Source organism: Merops nubicus, unplaced genomic scaffold, assembly GCF_000691845.1.
Source record: "Merops nubicus isolate BGI_N331 unplaced genomic scaffold, ASM69184v1 scaffold17049, whole genome shotgun sequence".
Classification (NCBI taxonomy): Eukaryota; Metazoa; Chordata; class Aves; order Coraciiformes; family Meropidae; genus Merops; species Merops nubicus.
Window position 1 is genome coordinate 39,745 of NW_008629175.1, and position 18,662 is coordinate 58,406.

An 18,662-nucleotide genomic window follows, 5' to 3' on the forward strand; every position below is an offset into this window, starting at 1 on the left:
TTTTCAGATCTTGGCAGTACATATGCCAAAGCAATGGGCATAAATTTAAAACTTGAAGTGCAGAGTAAAATGATCCATTGTATGCACAGATACATCTTTTTTCCTTTAGTTGGTATTTCCCCTGGCAAGATAATATTGATTCTCGGTATTCCCTGCAGTGTAACAGTAATTTGCAGTATTTGTATATAATCTTTATCAAGATTCTTTCATCTCAAAAAAAAAAGGAAGTGGCATAAATGTGCATTAACTCTACAGTGACCATCACCAGATTGTGAGAATAGCATCAAAACTTATCACTTCTCAAGAGTTCTTGTACTGTTATAGGGTAACTTGGCATGTTTTGTATTGCTAAATGCAGTCTTGGACAATGCTACCACCAATTTTAGCTGGAGATTTGTAGCAAGTCTGTATTGTTTATTGCTAGCATGAAAGATACATTCTAGAATAGCTACCTCATTGGAGTAACAAAAGAAGAGAGGCTGAGACCTACATACTTTCAAGTTGGAACTCATTATTTTTCAAGTATCTTGGGATGTAGTGCCTGCAATAGAAGGGTAGGTCATGATGACCTTTGGTCATGTTCAGTTTCTTCCACTTCATTTTCTAGCACACAGGCAATCATGTGTTGTTATTTTTGTCTGCTACCTCAAGGTGTCAGTTCACCTGGTGATTCCAGATACTTTGGAGGTTTTTGGCAGTACTGTTGGAAATGGCAGTAATGTAGGATTTCTATTTCTCACCAGGAATGTATGGTAGTCTGTTGTAGCATGTTGGCTTCTGTAGTTTCTTTTTTCAGTGATGTTACATCACTGTAAAAAATTGCTTACTCAGATGAAAACCAGTTTTAACTGCATCTTTTCTTAAATTAATATTTTGACAAATTAAGGAAGTGCAAGTAATCAGTACTAAGAGGTACATCCTTCTCTTTTTACCAGAGTGTCTTTCTTCAAGGATCTCAAGCCTAGCACACTGTGAGTGTCCAAAGTCTCCAGTTAAGGAACTGCTACTGGCTTTAATTCACCTGGACATGGACATTTATGTCCTGTGGAGTCAGGATGTATAATATATACTTATATATAAAATATATATCCAAATATATAATTTATATTCTTTTGCCTCCAGAGATGTTTCTTGTTCTTCTTGACTTTGGGATTTATCTGTTCTTGGCAGCTACATTCTTATGGATTTTGGATTAATGTCCTCAAATGCAAAAGTTCCTAAACAGAACATAAGATTTTTGACCATGTTTTCCATCCATAAAAAGGAGTGTATTATGTGTCATTAGGAGCTGTTACAGGGGAGTAGGTTTAGACTAGGTCTTAGGGAGAAGTTCTTCAGTATGAGGGTGGTGAAACTCTGGAACAGGTTGCCCAGAGAGGTTGTGGATACCCACTCCCCGGAGGTTTTTAAGGCCAGGTTGGATGAGGCCTTGAGCAACCTAGTCTAGGGGCGTTGGATTAGATGATCTCTAGGGTACCTTCCAACCTGAGCCATTCTATAGAACTACTTATCCTTTATTAATTAACATATGGATTATAGTATGTGAAAAAGAGGAACTTGAGCTTTAGTTCTTGTTTTGGACTTGGTGCCTCTACTTGCTTGGAGGCAAGCTGGCAAACTTTCAATTGCATGTGGAATAGGGGATTTGATTTAAAATACAAGTTATGTAAACCTCATGGGAGTCACTCCCCTAATGTGCATTGATGCTGTTCCATTGAAATTAATGGTGCAATGGCAATTGTATGAACTGTCTGAAGCTTATCAGATCTGAACGCACTTTTTTAAAGTGGTGTGTTCCTCAGCCACACAGTTAAAGGAACAGAGCTCTCCATATCTCATGTTTTGAAAATGTCTTTTAAACCTCAAGCCAGAATGGGACACCTTTCTGGGAGATCCTGTGAGAACCATATAGTTCTGCAGACTTTCAAGTTTTGAGCTTGGTCCAACCCAGATTGGTAGCATCTGTTATGCTGTTAATGGGAGTGCACCAAAGGCACATAGAATGCTGGAGAAAACTTGAGGGTTTTTTGAGCAATGATTCAAGCTGGCACTGCTGAAAAAGCATTCTGCTCTACCACCTCTCATGAGCGTAATACTGAGCAGGCAACCACCTAGCTGAAAACTTTTTTTTTTAACAAGCTGAAGTCCCCGGTTTGATTTGTTGCAATACAACAGTCTGTCTTTATCTGGAAAGATAAAGGATTGGGGTATTATGCTGGCTATTGTTTGGGATATAAAGAAAAATTCAATGTAAGTGAAGTAGCTGTTTTTAAGAAAGAGCAAAAGAGAGCTGCATTTTACTTTTGTCACTTACCAGTCCTAGGTGAAAACTATCCAGAACTTGAAATCCCTGGTGTTTAGAAATTGTCTTAGGTACTCTGTCTTTTCTTGACCATCCTTTCTAGCAACTTTTTAATACCAAATTGGGCAAAGCCAAGAAGATTGACAAATACCCTGAATTTGGTCATAATTGCATGAAATATGTTTGTATTGATACAGAACTTTTTAACAGTGTTTCATAATTTGTGTCGTCTTGAACAAATTCTGAATTCAGCTTGCAGTGTAAGAGCACCTTAAAGCATTGATAGCAGAAGAGGAAAAAGATCAATAATGAACCTTTTTATGAAGGGGAACTGATAAAATGTGTATGTTTTTCCTCTTCTGCTCTCTTGCCCCAGTGGTTTTAAGTTTCCAGTTTTGCAGTGATTTGTCATCAGCTTCCTAGATGGCAGCCAGTATGTAATAGGAGGGGGTGACTCTTGAGCTGCATCTGCACGGCAGTCACCTCTGCCTCGGTGCTTTGAGTGTAAGCTACGCTTAAAGAGATGAGCTGGCGTACTGCTAGTACCTGTGTAACCATAGGAGCAAAACGTAGCAGGAGCTGCAAAATCCACCTGGGTGGTCAACGTGAGACTCTGTACTGGCATGCAATTCCAGAATTGGCTAGTTTTAAATTAGCCTGGGTCTTCCTACACTTCCTATGCCTGTTGCTGCAGTGGGGGTCCAGTGTCTCCAACACAAAGGAGTTGTTTCTTTCTCCTGACAGTTAGGAATACTTGTGTTTAAATATTTAAGCATACATTCCTTCTCGTTTTTGCTGCATATGTTTGGAGTGTAAGCTTTATGAAGGTCTGTGAAGCGTTTCTCCATAGGGGGCAGCAAGCCTCTGTATCGGTTTTAGGCAGTCGCTCCTGGACTCATCACATGTGCTTGGCTGACTACCTAGCATGCCAGAGGAGTCTTAAAAATCCAAATAAAATCACTGTTACCATTATAACAGCAGATGGCACATTTCCAAACAGTTACCTTTGTAATGCAGGTTTTTTATTTGTAAAACATGTCTGAGACTGACACAAAGTTTTCCAGAAATGTTCCAAACAACAAAAGTGAGGTGATAAAAATAACTTTTAAGAAAATTATTTGGGCCTTAGCGCACTCCAGGAATTTCCCCTCCACTTCTGAGTTGTTCTTCACTCCTGTGGACAAATTTGTGAATGGGGGACTGACAGAAGAAATGTCAGCTTTGATATTTGAGTTCCTAATTTACTACTTTGTAGAAGGGCAAGCATTGCCTCTCTTAGGAAAAAGACTGTGAAGTCCATTCTCAGGTACTGGAATTTGTGGGAAGTCCTGAAGTGAAGCATTACAATCACATGTGGCTGCCTTAGGATATGAAATGTTTCGATATTCAGCATCACCCCTCAATCTCTTCCTGGGACAGAGGCAGAGTGGGAGGAAAACTAGACATTTGTTTGTCTTTTTTATTTTTAATATGTTCTTTCTTGTCATTTAAAGTGAACTGTAATGAGAGTTAGTTATTCTTCAGTAAAATTGGGAAGCTACAAACACATGTATTTATTACCAGAAGTGGTTTACAGTTTGTTTTGGGTTTTTTTTTTTTTTCATTTTAAAAAAACCCAAACAAACAAACCCCCAAACCTTCCCGGATGCCACAACAGACTGATCTGCACTTATCATAAGTCTGTTACAGCTTGAGTGCTTCGGAAAAAAGTGTGATAGTTCAGTACTTTTTGTTTCCTTGTAAATATTGAGAAGTAAATTAATTTTTGGTAATAAGACAGCATTTGTCCTGCATACACCCGTGTAGTAGGTAACTTTGTGCCTTTTTTTTTTCTCGTTTAGTATAACTGAACTGCTGCTAATAAGGCAAAACCACAGCACAGAATAAGTTGAGGTGTTTCATGGCAGCAAGCATCTCCACAGCCAACTGGTACTAAAGTTTGCACAGATCTAGTATGTGATGGTAAATGAGTGTAAGATCTCCATGATATGTGCAGACATAATTTGTATTGTTTAGTGCAGATATTTTGCCCACAAATCTGCTGTTGTCAGATGTGTCATCAGTCCATTAGCGTCAGAAACATTACTAAAAATAACAGGATAGGGCTGCTAAATACTGAGGCTTGTTAAAATAGTGACAGCAAACTAGCCCTTCTTTCGTTCCGTGTGAGAAATCCTGTGTAGCTGGTCCCCTCTTTAGACTCAACCTAGTGAAGACCAAATGGATTTTCAGAGATTCAGAATGTATTTATGATCATCTTCTGATATTGATGTATTTCCAAGCCTGTTGTGTATTGGAGAGGTTATGGCAAAGGATGCTCTTGTCAATAAACAATTGTAAAATACTATTTCCTCTAAAACATTCAAATGAAGAGGAAAAAGCAAAGCTTAATTTGCCTGATAAAATTAGGTTTTATTTGCAGTATTACTCCTGATGAAGGATGCTTGCATGTGATAATTCGTTTTTATATTTCTTTCATCTAGGAGAACTGAAGCATTTTTGGTCACTTAAATGACCTCTCTAATTCAGATGGAAATAAAATACACAATTCAGTGATTTTTTTTGTTTATTTTTTTCCCACCTGAAATAATGCAGATCTAGTATGGTTCAACACACATTGATAATTTTAAAAATGGTGAAACTGGTTTTGATTTGCACTAATGTGAAAATCCCTGATTGTTCTTATGCATTATAATGTGCTGACAACAGTTCTGGACACATACCACCAGTGAAGGTCCACTTGGTACTGTGCTGTGGAAAAAAAATGCTGTTTCTGGAATGTGCTTCTGCACAGTGTCATTAGGAATTTCTGTTTTTGGCAGAACTCGGAAGACAAGTGTAAATAAACTAAAATTGTGCATTCTGCCTTGTGCCACAATTCTTCCTGTTAAGCTGGATGTTTGCTTTATAGGTTGTTCGCTTAAAACCCATCGGATGATAAGGGCTCTGTTTTCTTGAATGATACTGTTGTGAAACCTGTTTTCTTCTAGACATATAAATACTTTTTGATACATGTTTTATATAATACCTGATGACTTACAGTACCGAAGTTAGTATAGTTCATTACTAGCAAGCAAATTACATGCAGCTGAGCATGCTGTTACTTATTCTGATGGTTGTGTTAGAAAGGGATCAGAGAGGATAATGAAGTATTTAAAACAGGGAAGTGAAGATGAGCCTTACTGAGTTAAAGCAGTTTTACTACTGCTTGGATTGGGGAGTGTCACAGGAGGAAGCACTTTCAAAAATCTTCAATAAACACTTTTTTGTGTGATCAGACTGCCAAAGAATGTAACCTGCTTGTTTGAATGTTTTTGCATGTCTGTTTATTCTGTACTAGAACATTTAGAGTCGTGTAAATTAAGTTGTGCCAAAACACATGGTGAGAACTCATTAATGCAGCAAGATCGTGGCTTCACGGTGTTCAAGATGTGCCTCTTACAAACTTGTGTTTAGTGTGATGATGCCTTGTGGTGCCTTATGCTTTTGTTCTTCACAGTGTGATTTAAAAACGTAGATTAATGCAGAGCTAACATATCTGCATTCTGTGATGCATATTTGGCTATTTAGAAAAATGGGATACAGATTTCAATGAGCTATCTTTAGCTATCATAAGGCCTTTTTGCAAGCTGCCAGGAAAATTTTTTAGAAAATGATTTCCTCTTTTGCATAAATTTTAACACCTGTTAATTGCGGTTGCTTTTTTCCCTTCTCGCTGTGTCACATTAGACACCCTGGTTATCAAAGTGATCGTATCACTATGGTATGTCTCATAATTATGATCAAACTGTTATCTAACATTCCTGGAGCATTCTTTTTTTCAATACTTAATACCTTTTATTCCTTGGCCTCATGCATGAATTATGCTGTGTATGTGAAGAGGCTTAAAGTTTGTTTCCATTACATTCTTTCTGAATGGATCCTGTTGTATCTAGGATTTTTTTAAAGCCAAGTAGGAATGTTATTGTTGACCTTGACACCAGATAACTGGGCAGACATTATATAGCTATGTTTGAATCCTCACAAAATGTGATGCTAAAGCCAACAGAATCCTGGCGTGAGACCCTCCTGGACAGCAGAGTAATGGAACTTTTCTTTACAGTAAGTTTCTTTCTTCAACTTTCATAGTCCAGACCGCAGGGAAAGCAGCTCCTTCCTGTTCTAAAACTGTTTTGTTGGACTCTTCTTTTTGCATCAGGTAGGAATGATTCTGTTAACTTCAGCTTGCTTATCAAAGCAAACAGAACTATTGTATTTTTTCTAGGTTACCAAATATGTATTTTGCCTATAAATTGCTTTAACTTGATGGGCATAAACAAAAGAAAAAGGTGTATTGCTATCTAAACTTTTATAGATTTAATATTTCTGGACATGTGCTCATCAAACGGAACCAAGCATGATGAGCAGTCCTAGAGTATATCTTTCAGATAAGGTGTAACGGCTCTCAAAAAAGATCAAATGAACAGTATATGTTTGCTGATCTTAAAGCATTTGCTCAACAGAACAGCTGAAAATAAGTAATGTAGTTGCAGTTTTCTAGACAGTTTTAGCATACGGAATTCTGCATCTCTTTCTTTAGCACAAAGTAAATCCGAGCAAGTGAAAACAGATTAACTTAGAAGGCATAGGAAAAAGGTAGAGTTGGGAGAGGAGAATGTAATATTCGATTTCTCAGACTTAAAAACCCCATGATGTTAAAATTGGGTAGAAATAGTATCATTTTCGTCTGTAACCGTCTGTAACTGTTTGTAGTCACTTGCAGTCATTGCTTGACTAGGAGTTACAGCATCAGTAACATGTTAGCTTATAAATCCATTTATTATGCTATTTTATCTTGTTACATGTCTTGGGAACTGAGAGTTCAGCAGTCTCAGGGGGGTTCTCATTTTTTGCAAAGCAGAAGAATAACGTGCTCAAAACTTGGACAAAGCTGTTATTAGATAACATAAATGTAACTCTCCCGTGCTGCCTGGAAGTTGTCTGATACGTGCTTGGATACATGTCCTTATTTTGTAGGAATTTTTGGTAAATTATCTTTATTTTTTTTTTAACTGCAAGCTTATCTGTTCCAGCAGTTTTGAAAAGGTGAAAATATCACTGGCAGAACTCATAGCAGCTACACACAATCTGAACAGCTGTCTAGACTATCCAGACAGTTGCTACTGTCAGCTGTGAACCTCCACATGCAAATAACTTTCTGGCTTACATATTAACCCATTCTTTTTTAACAGTATGAGGTTGTCCGATATCTGTTTCCTTGCTTAGTTTACAATTGCTTATTCATAAGATTAATGTTTTGAATAACATACAAAATTGTTTTAATACGTTTGCATTTTACTTAAGAGTTACCAGAGCTTGCCTGTGTATGATTATTTTTGAAATGATGCTTGCCAGTTGTTGGGTGGTGCTATCAGTTTTGGGTTTAGATTCCTGATTTGCAATGCTTAAGGCTTGTAGTATGAGTTTGCTGCTTGAAGTAGTGTAAGTGAATGGCAGCAATTTATATTCATTTATCTGATCTGAGAAATTTTAATAACCTTGCAAAAATTGGCAGGACTGCCACATTAAAGAGTGAGCCTTCAGTTCTAATCTCAGCTGAGTGGGATGTATATTAGGAGGGGTATTTCTGTTGCAGCGTTTGTTTCTCCTGCTAGTTTGATCTCGCAAAGATTAACTGTGCAGCTAATCCAGGTAGTTATGAGTTGGGTGAAGTTGCAACTCTAATGCTACAGAGAAATGGTTAGTGTTTTTACTGTACTTTTATGTCTAATGTTACTGAAATAATATAACTGTTTGGTTCTGGGTCAAAAAGCTACTCAATTTGGTAAATCTTACATGAAAAAACAGGAGGCATGAGCCTAAGAAAATTATCTGAATCCATAACTGACAATTGCAATAAGTATGTGAGAATATGATTAGTGAAATGTTAAGATTTGAATCTAGGAGGTGTCACCAGCAGAAGTAATGACATAACAGTTCACAGAAATGCGGTAAGGTTACTGTTGGCCTTGTATAATGTAAGGGTGTTGCCAAGGAAGTGATGCATTAATTTTTGTGTATGTCTTCAGTGTATACCTCTGCTAAAGAAGCATCTGTATAATCTTGATTGAACTTGTTGACTAACTTTAGCAAGACTCTGTAGCCTAGGCATAGTTAGCATAATAGAGATGACTGTCATTATTGCTGTTTTTAGAAGGAGCAGTATGTCTGACTGGCTGGCATCTGTTTCTCTCTTTAAGACATAACATTCAGTAGACAGTTCAATTTTCAACATGTAGGTGAGACTTAAATGTTAGCTTTAAGTGACTTAATTGAAGGCTTGTGATTTTTGTAAGCTGAGTCATGATCTTGATGTTTTACTGTGGTTTAGAGAGCTGTAGAGACCCTTACATTTCAGAGTGAATGGGAGTTATAGTAAGCTTTTTTTGGTGTGTGCTCTTTTGGGTTGAGAGCCATGTGACTGTTGTAAAAACTCTCTATTTTCCATGTATTATTAACTATCCCACTTCCTGAAAGGTACATCGAAAAATCAGAGAAGACACAGATATGGCCCAAGATTCATTGCAGTGTCTGGCACAGCTGGCATCTTTGCATGGGCCAGTCTTTCCTGATGAAGGTTCACAAGTTGATTACCTGGCACACTTCATTGAGGGATTACTGAATACTATCAATGGGTATGTATGCCTGCTTTCTAAATTTAGATGGCAACTTTTAATCTTTAGTTTGGAGTGCAGTGTATCCATGTACCAGTTCTCACTGCTCTGGCTTGCTTTTTTTCTCGGTATGATTTGTGCTTACTGCTGGATTACTGAAATTAAGAAAAAGCAGTTTAAAGTAGCTGGTGTTTAATATGAAATAGATTTATTGATTGAAAATGTATCAACAAAAGCAATTAACTTTTAACATTTTTTTTCAATGTTGAAAAATTAACTTCTATTTCTATCTATAGAATTGAAATAGAAGACTCTGAAGCAGTGGGAATTTCCAGTATTATCAGCAACCTGATAACTGTATTTCCTCGCAATATTTTAACTGCCATTCCAAATGAACTTTTCTCTTCATTTGTGAACTGCCTCGCACATCTCACCTGTTCCTTTGGAAGGAGTGCTGCCTTGGAAGAAGTGGTAAGTATCTTCACTCAAATAGTAGGTAGTCTTTTTTTTGTTTCTCTCTGTGATAAGTGACATGAGGATTTGGCTGCTTTATTAATAACTACTGTGAATTCAATGGTTTTGTTCTAGATATTCCTAAAATCACATCTGGGAGGATTTTGTTTTTGCTTCAAACAAAATAAGTAACATAATTACATGCTGTGTACATCTTCCAGACTTTGATTTGATTTAAAGCACTTGTCACATATTTTTGTTTTAAAAAGAATGGGTTCATTTAAAAATACTAAAGTCTTTAAATATTGCTGACCTGCTCCTGTAGGGTAACTTTGAAAAATCTTGTAGATAAACTTTCAAGACCATAGCTTGTTCATTAAAATGACTTACGTGAACATATGGACAGACTCAAGCTGAACTGCTGTCAAGAGTTTGAGTCGGGAACTTCAGTTTTAAGTTAAGATCTGTTGTTAACCACATACTTCTAAGCTGTTCAGATCATCCCTTCATAGTTGACACGGTTCAAGTGGTTGTTCTGTGTACAAATCTAGCACAGGAATTCGTAGGATTTTTGTTTGTGTTCAAACTTTGTATGTAACATTAAAGAGCAGCTGGGATAGTCATAAGTATTCTTCTAAAAAGTGCATAAAAATAATTTCTAAGGAGACCTAGTTTAGGGATAGAAGCCTGTAAGAGTTAAGGTGAATGATTTTACACTTGAACTATTTATGTGCAGTAGCTATTGGTTTAAACTGAGACTCGTGAAAATACTGGCTAGTATCTTCAATTATCATTAAAAAGTATGAGTTTTTACCAGTTTTGGTATATTGACTGGGCTTAATTTTACCTGAGTTTGGAAAGAATTAATGGAATATTCACTTAAAGTTGAGGGGCATGTTTCTTTGCCAGAGATCACAGGGATCTTATTGATGTTCATAAATATCTAAAGGTCAGGAGGATGGGGCCAGACACTTTTCAGTAGTCCCCAGTGATAGAACAAAGGCCAGTGGACACTAACTGGAACACAGGAACTTCCACATAAACATAAGGAGAAACTTCTTTCCTGTGAGGGTGATGGAGCACTGGAACAGGCTGCCTGGAGAGGTTGTGGAGCCTCCTTCTCTACAAACTTTCAAAACCCACTGGGACATGATCCTGTGCAACATGTTTTAAATGAACCTGCTTTGCAAGGGGGGTTGGACTAGATGATGTCCAGTGGTCCCTTCCAAATCCTACCATTCTGTTCTTCTGTGTTAATTAGCATTCATTGCAGAGCATTAGATCATGTCTTTGCTGCAAGGTTAAAATGTGCCACATTTGGCCCATCACTCACTTAAACTTTCAAGTGTGTGCATTTGGTGATTAAATTTAGATTCTAAAATACAGTTACTTTGCAAACCTTATTGGCCAAAACTTGCCCTGCTTTTGAGATTTTGTAGTAGAACATTGAACATAACTTCTGGTGCTCACCAACACATTTAGGAATGCCTTTGAAGCCTTTATAGATTCATCAAAGCCATAAGAATACATAATCTAAAGGGACTAAAAAAATGTTGTTTCTTCAGTTAGCCTCTTGTTACTTGAGAGCTAGAGTATGCAACCATGTTTAATGAAAACAGTGCTCAATATAATGCCATTCAAAACACTTCATCTCTCAGGAAAAATTTACAGTTGCTTGTACCACTGTCTGGTTCAAAGCTTGTTTTGGAAATGACTGGCTAATTATGCCTGGTAAGCTGTGGCTGCCTACACTTATCTGATCCAGTGGTTTTTGCTGAAGAAAGTTGTTCCAGTATTAAACATCAATGTTCTCAGATTCAGCAGCATCAGAAGGAGAGAATGCTTGCTTTTGTTTGTTTTAAGAGGGAATTTTATTACTTTTGTTGAATCTTTAAATCATTCTGTGGTAGAAGGAATATTACAGTATCATTCCCTCCATTGTGTCACAACTCTTACAGATATCTCAACTTCGTGCTGTTTCTCTGGTTTCATAGAATCCTTTAGGTTGAAAGAGACCTTTAAGATCATCAAGTCCAACCATTAAGCCAACACTAAGTCCTCTGCTAAAACAGAATCAGAATCTGTCAGGGCTGGAAGGGACCACAAGGATCACCCAGTTCCAACCCCCCTGACATGAGCAGGGACACTTCCCACTAGATCAGGCTGTCTAGAGCCTCATCCAGCCTGGCCTGAAAGACCCCCAGGGATGGGGCCTCAACCACCTCCCTGGGCAACCCATTCCAGGGTCTCACTGCTCTCATGGTGAAGAACTTCTTCCTCACATCCAGCCTGAATCTGCCCACTTCCAGCTTTGCCCCATTTCCCCTAGTCCTGTCACTACCTGACATCCTAAAAAGTCTCTCCCCAGCTTTCTTGTAGGCCTCCTTAAGATACTGGGAGGCCATAATAAGGTCACGTTGGGGCCTTCTCCAGACTGAACAGCAATTTCTGGGATGATGGACCTTCAGAAAAATTCTTATACCTGAACAGTGTCAGCAATAAGGCATGCTGCTGAGACTGCTGCATTATTGCTGATTAATCCAGATGGCATAATGATACTGAGTGCTGTGCCTATAGAAATATTAAACTTCATCCCTGGAAACAATCTTTTGGCCTGGGAAAGTCCCAGCCATGGTCAATGTGTCCCCAAGTTTCTCTCTTAGACTGCTCATAGGGTCATCTTTTGTGAGCTCATGTGCTGTAATTAAGAGCTTCTGATAGATAAGACTGTGCATTGGGCTCCACAGAGTCCTCGGATAATATTCTTGGAACTTTTCAGAACTCTGAGATGCAACAGAACACAGGCAGGCATATTCCTTAGGCTTTGGTGGTTGGAAAAGCTGGTTTTTCCCTATTTCTGCTGCTTCATATGCCAAGGGAGCATCCCGTGTGAATGCTGCAGAAACCTCATCAGGCACAAGGTTTACTACTTAGCTGAAGACCTTTTATGGAAACTGTCAGAACTAGAAGGTCCTGAACTGTAATATGGAAACCAGTTCAAAGCAGCTAATACTGATTTTCAGCCAAGGTGGAACCCCCCACAATCACGATCGAATGCTGGTTTTACATTAACCTGCCTGTTGCATTAGGGGACATTGGCTGAAGGAAGCCAAAACATTTGCCTGAACTGGTGGAGAGCAGTAAACTTCAGTAATAGCACTGGGTCTGAGGAATAGAGGCTTGTTCACAGCTGTGCTTTGCCATGCTCAACACTTAGTGCTTATGCAGAAGCAGAAATCATACAGTCTATCTGAATTAGTGGAGAGTGTGAACAGGAAGTTGGATGAAAAGTCAAATAGAAATTATGCCAAAGGCTTCTGTGTCTCAAAATGAATTTTTAATGTGCCGTTCCTGTTTGTTGAATTTTTTTTTTTTTTTTAATATGTGATGAGAGAGACAATTCTGAATTTGGTCCTCTCTGCTGTGCTTTCAACTCTTTCCACATTGTTGCTGCTTGATGGTTTCTAAGTTTATTCTTCCTTTAGAGGGTCAGCAGGCTGTGAGGGACAAAGTACCAGTTTTTATTTCCCACACTAGAGAAATTAAGCATCTTTACTTTGACTTGAGTAATTCTGTCTTGCCTCTCAGGAAGATCTGAGTTCTGAACTGGCCTCTGCCATTGCTTTTGTTGGTTATATCAGAACAATTCAGTTCCCTAGTCTACAGCATGTCACTTAGTTTAACTGTGATATCTTTGGTGGCTAATCTGAAATAAAGATAGGGAGTTTTTAGTAAGGTACCTGTGTGACCAAATTTGTTCAATATGGATAAACTTTCTAATTTTTGAATTATATATGTATATTTGGATTATGTTTTTTGGATTTGGATATTTTTTGGTTATATTTTTTCTATATTTATGGAGGCACTTATTAATCCTAGCTTTCTTATGAGAATATCATAAAGTGTTAAAAACATGGATTTTTTTCTGTGGCATTAACTTCTGTATTACTTTCTCAAATAATTTGATAGATTTGAGTTCTTTGGTTCATGAAAAGATATGTCTGTTAGTTTATTCTATAGAGTCTTACAAATTATTAAGTTATATGTAATTTATACATGTAAATATATTACACACATCAAAATGTTTCAATATTCAATGACTGTCTATGAATTTCTGTCCTTTAGCCAAGTTTTAAAAAGACACATGGTCTCCATCCTAAATTTCTGGCTTATGTTACTGTTGAATACAATTTTACCTCTCCTTGTCATCTTCAGCTTTCATTTTCACACTTTTGTCAGTGTCTGGTATTTATCTTCTGTAAGTATGACCATTTTGCAGTTATAACATGATGCTGTGAAGCTATCCTGAAATGATTCCAGTATATCATTTTTCCCTCTTAATCAGTCTTCCAGCCAGTGTTTTCTTTTCCTTGCCTGTTCATCCAGCCAAGTTTGTAACTTCATTGAAAGACTGGAATTCTTCTGTCTGGAGCATAATTAAGACTGTAATATCTCTTTATTTCATCAAGGAATCATTTTACTAGGGCCTGCTATCTTTAAGTAACTTTTGTGAGCGATCCTGTGGGTTAAAACTTGAAGACTTCTCAAACAAAGAAATGTCCTGCTTTAGCAGCATGTTCATCTGTGCAGTCATACTTGAGTTATTTGAGGTTGCATATATAATTCAACCAAAGTTGAATTTTTGCATCAAATCAAAAAGTTGATAGGTACATTAAAAATACTTTCAAAAAGAAATGTGTTCTCTGCCATTTGGGTTCTGTAGTTTGCCTGTAACCCAGGACTTCGTTTTTCAGAAATGTTATTTCCTTTTGCATCTTGTGTACTACATAGAAACATGTATGAATAACTAAAACCATGAAGCATCTGTTAAAATGCACTAAATAACTGGAGATGCAGGCTTGTTCTGCAGAATTCCACTTTCTTGGTCTGTTTGTTCATAGAATGAGTAGTTGTGTATCATGAAAACTGGCTACCTGGTTTCTTGAACACATGCAGCCTTACAATGATTTTGTCTGGAACAGAGAATTGTCATCTTTTCTTTCTCTTTATTTCAGAAATAGTGGAATACGTGTAACTCAGTATACATATGTTCTATACTTGTCTCTTTGATTACAAAGAAATGGGTAAATTCTTTGTTGTTACTAATAAGAGCTGAGATGCTTGGCATCTTTGGGGTAAAAGCTCATTAGCATTAATATTTAGGTAATTATGCATTAGAGGCTTTATTTGACTGTTTTAATTTTGAACATCAGACAAAGAGAAATAGCTAAATATTTTGACAGTATTTTAAAGCTTAGTAAGCATGAAAGCTGCACTGACTTTTTCAATCTGTCGCTTCAGTTTGTTCTAGTATTTTCGTGGCTATCCTTGGGGTTTTTGACTGATTCTTTTTAATTGTTTCAACATTAGAAGATCATCTGTTAAATAATGAAGATATGATCCTCTGGTTTAGGAATAAGATTTTTTGATTTGTTTCTTTCATCTACAGCTTGACAAAGATGACATGGTATATATGGAGGCATATGATAAGTTGCTGGAATCTTGGCTTACTTTGGTACAAGATGACAAACATTTCCATAAAGGTTTCTTTACCCAACATGCTGTTCAGGTCTTTAATTCCTACATTCAGTGCCATCTAGCTGCTCCTGATGGTACAAGGAATTTGGTAAGCCCTTCTTTTAGTAGCTCTTGATGATAATATGTAGTAACTAGACTGTGTCTTAAGGTGTGTATGATATTGTGTAGCTCAAGGGAGCTAGTATAGAATTGCTGTTGTGACTTTAGAAATTAAATTTGTTGAATTGGTTATTTACTGGTCATTTTCCAGTTTCTCTCATTCTGAAGGAGGAAATAAAGTGATTTCCAACTTTGTATTCCTTTAAAAAAAAAAATTATAAAAAAGTAAACCTGTTACTCAAATCAACATGCATCTTACTGTCCTTCCCACAGATTCAGTGATTAAACTTTTGACCATCCTTCTCTGAAAAAGGGTTCTTTTTAAAATCCCCAATGAAACTGGAAGCCTTTTAAGTGGTTGCTGCTTCCCATACGCTATCTCCAAAGTGTACTTTTGAAGTATAATTGATATACATAAATATCTGAAAAAAATGTAGAAAAACAATGCTCAGACTAGAAGAAATTTGCGGTGTTATATGGTTCTTTTGGTTAAAATTAATTCCCAATTGATTTTTTGAGGTGACTGTCCTAGAGAAAACCTAGAAGTACCTCAAGTATCTCTTGAACCATTGAGAAAGCAAGCAGATGAGTCTCTTTGCCAGGAGTGTGGATCTTGCTTAAACAGATTCTCATATAGAAAGTTGGACATAGATGTTGGATTAATTAATTATAAATTCAATAACTGTATAAAATGTCTCTTATTGCTGTGCAAAGATCTCCAAGATACCTCACTCTGAAAAGCACCATATAAAATTTAATTCTGCTATCTCCATATGTAACAGATGGTAACAACAATGCCAAAACAGAGAGAAATATTTCACAAGAGAAATTTGAATTCGTATCAGGCAGTCTTGACATAACTCATATACACAGGTTAATTCATGTCATTCTGTGAGTTAAGTCATTTATCCCACGGGTAACCTTTTAAAAGCCACAGCTGGCATTTTAGAATGCTTCTTGTACAATATCAAAGCAGTAAGAGGAACTTTCAGTCTCAGCGTTGAGAGCAGAGGCTCATCCTTCAGTAAACAGCTGCAACTTTGAAGTTGCCAAAAGAGAATGATTTGCTGGGTTACATAAAGACAAGATGGGCTAAAATCACTTTGGATAAGGAGTTTTTGTGGGTTCAGTTTTCCAGAACCTTTATAGAAACAAAGCAGACTGATACCTTTGTCTGTCACTTGTATTTTAGTTGTGCAAATTTTATGCTCTTTAAGAAATTTTAAAAAACTGTAACATCTGTACTTAGTTTTTATGTATCATGGTTCAGCTCTTCAAGGATTAAGGTCTGATTCTTATTTAAGTAGTTTTATAATGCAGCCAAGATGAGCTTTGAGAAATCATACAGTGCAACTTCTGCAACAGCAAAAAATAAAACTGAGATGATGGTCATAATTAGTCTTCTGTTTTCCTGATGTTATAGCATTTACTTGTTGAAGCTGGGTTTTTTTTTCCTCTAACAGTGGGTTATGGAAAATCTTTTATGAAAGAGATGTTTTTCGTAGCATCATGAAAAATACTACCAATTTTGTGACTTAAGAACCCAGGCAACCGAAACTATTCATATTGCCTAATGCATAGGGAAAGCATAGAAGTTGCTGTATTTAAAATGTTTCTTCATCTGCTGTGTATGTGATTTCAAATGCAAATCTAGTTCAACAATTTTCTGACCACTGGGTTCGCAGACCATCTGTGAGCCAAAGTCATTCAGTACGTTATATTATACTTCTAGCAGTGGATACTCCATAGAGTTGATTAATATACCTTGTATTGTAAAGAAGCTGTTTTGCTATTGTCCAACCTGGGCTTATCCTATTATCATTAAGTATCAGTTTTTCTAACTCTTACCCTTGACTTTTTTTCATAAACAAACAGTGAATCTTTTGACCTGAGAGAACTGGTGTAAATGTAAATATATAATTAACTGAATGTGACATTTTGTTAATGAGTCTGTGAAATGATGATTTTGAAACCATTTTCAGCCATGTTTACTCGTGTTTAGTCTGTCTAACTTAGTACAAGTCTTGTTCATGCAAAATGCCTTGGAAGATAAAATAGCCAAAATAATGTAGGAAATTGTTGTGATTATAAAATTTGATAAGTATAAAACTGATTGTTTCTCATTTTGTTGAAATAACCAAAGACTGCCAATGGTGTGGCCTCTCGGGAAGAAGAAGAAATAAGTGAACTGCAGGAAGATGACAGAGACCAGTTCTGTGACCAGTTGGCCAGTGTAGGCATGCTGGGGAGAATTGCTGCAGAGCACTGCATACCTCTTCTTACAAGGTACAAAGTAGTAGTAATGGATGCAGATCAATAAAGCTATCACATATGAAAAGCTTGACTTTGCCAAAACAATTTAAAACAGTGAAGTTATTTCATTATTTGTCTGCAGCTTATTAGAGGACCGAGTGACAAGGCTCCATGGTCAGTTACAAAGACATCAGCAGCAATTACTTGCCTCACCAGCATCAGGCTCAATTGACAATAAAGTGCTTGATGACTTGTATGAGGATATTCATTGGCTTATTTTAGTCACAGGTAAGTGAGCAGCTCTGAATAATACTTATTCTGGTATTCCTATTGCAGCTAGAACAGCTTGGAAAAAACAAACAAACAAACAACTGTATATTAATATGCTTAACTGACGATAAATTTTATCCCTTATCCATTCTTACATATACTACACACAAAGTCTTTGTTTTACTTTGGTCTGCCTTAAGTAACATGAATGATATCTTTAAAAGATAGGTGAAATCTTTACATGAGGTAATGCCCTCTGGATATTCCCACAACTAATTTTGTTATAGATTTTTCAAGATGTGTTGTCAGTCAACCTATTCAAGAAACTAATCTGTTTATGGTATCAGTTGTATTGTCCAAGGGTATGTGACTTTATAAGAGAATCAACATGAGATCAGGATAATATTGCTCTGGTGGCAAAGAACAAGTAAGTTCTAGAATCTCTCAGTGCTGATGATCCATGTCCTGTCATTTTGTTATGTTTCAGGGAATTTGAGTTTAGATCCTTTTTTGCTTTGATTTTTAGATGGAACTGTGTTATATATGTTTCCATAACATAATAGCAACTAAGACAGTGTCTGTACTTTGTTAGAAGAATTGTATAATTCACAAAATATTCCATGGCATCTTTCTGAACATCTGATATGTTAGTCACTATCAGATGTGAACACAAATGTGTTTATAATATCTGTGTGACTGTGGAATGGAGGTTGTATTTGTAGCTCACAGATGGTTATGAGATGAGACACTGAAAACTAGGACTAAAGCTGGATTGAATAGTAATTATCTAAACACCAGTGTATTGTATAAAAACCCGTGCTTCACCTGATCTGCAGTTGATATGCAAGGAAGACTATTACAGCACTTGTATTTGATGTCTGAAAGCCTCTGACAGATTTGAAATGTTAGAGCAGAAGTCCCAAATGAGATAGACTCGGTGGGGAAGCTGTAAAATCAAGGCTTTTTTCATCACATAGCGTAAGAACTAAAAGTGACAACAAAATGTTTGGGTTCCCCCTGCTCCCCCCAATAGCTGAATTGACTGTAGTAATTTTACATGAAGGAAAGCTTATATCTTTTTTTCTATTTTATTT

The 18,662-nt window shown here is 36.8% G+C and overlaps 1 protein-coding gene across 1 annotated transcript in view; it reads left to right on the forward strand.

Annotated features, from left to right (window-relative positions):
• The window catches only part of XPO4 (exportin 4), a 51,804-nt gene that overhangs the window by 18,540 nt on the left and 14,602 nt on the right, over positions 1 to 18,662 (forward strand). Inside the window, exons 6-11 of the mRNA XM_008946915.1 lie at positions 6,291 to 6,403; positions 8,819 to 8,976; positions 9,252 to 9,426; positions 14,858 to 15,034; positions 17,189 to 17,331; positions 17,441 to 17,586. Coding sequence (XP_008945163.1) covers positions 6,291 to 6,403; positions 8,819 to 8,976; positions 9,252 to 9,426; positions 14,858 to 15,034; positions 17,189 to 17,331; positions 17,441 to 17,586 — 912 coding nt within the window. The remainder of the gene's footprint in view (positions 1 to 6,290; positions 6,404 to 8,818; positions 8,977 to 9,251; positions 9,427 to 14,857; positions 15,035 to 17,188; positions 17,332 to 17,440; positions 17,587 to 18,662) is intronic.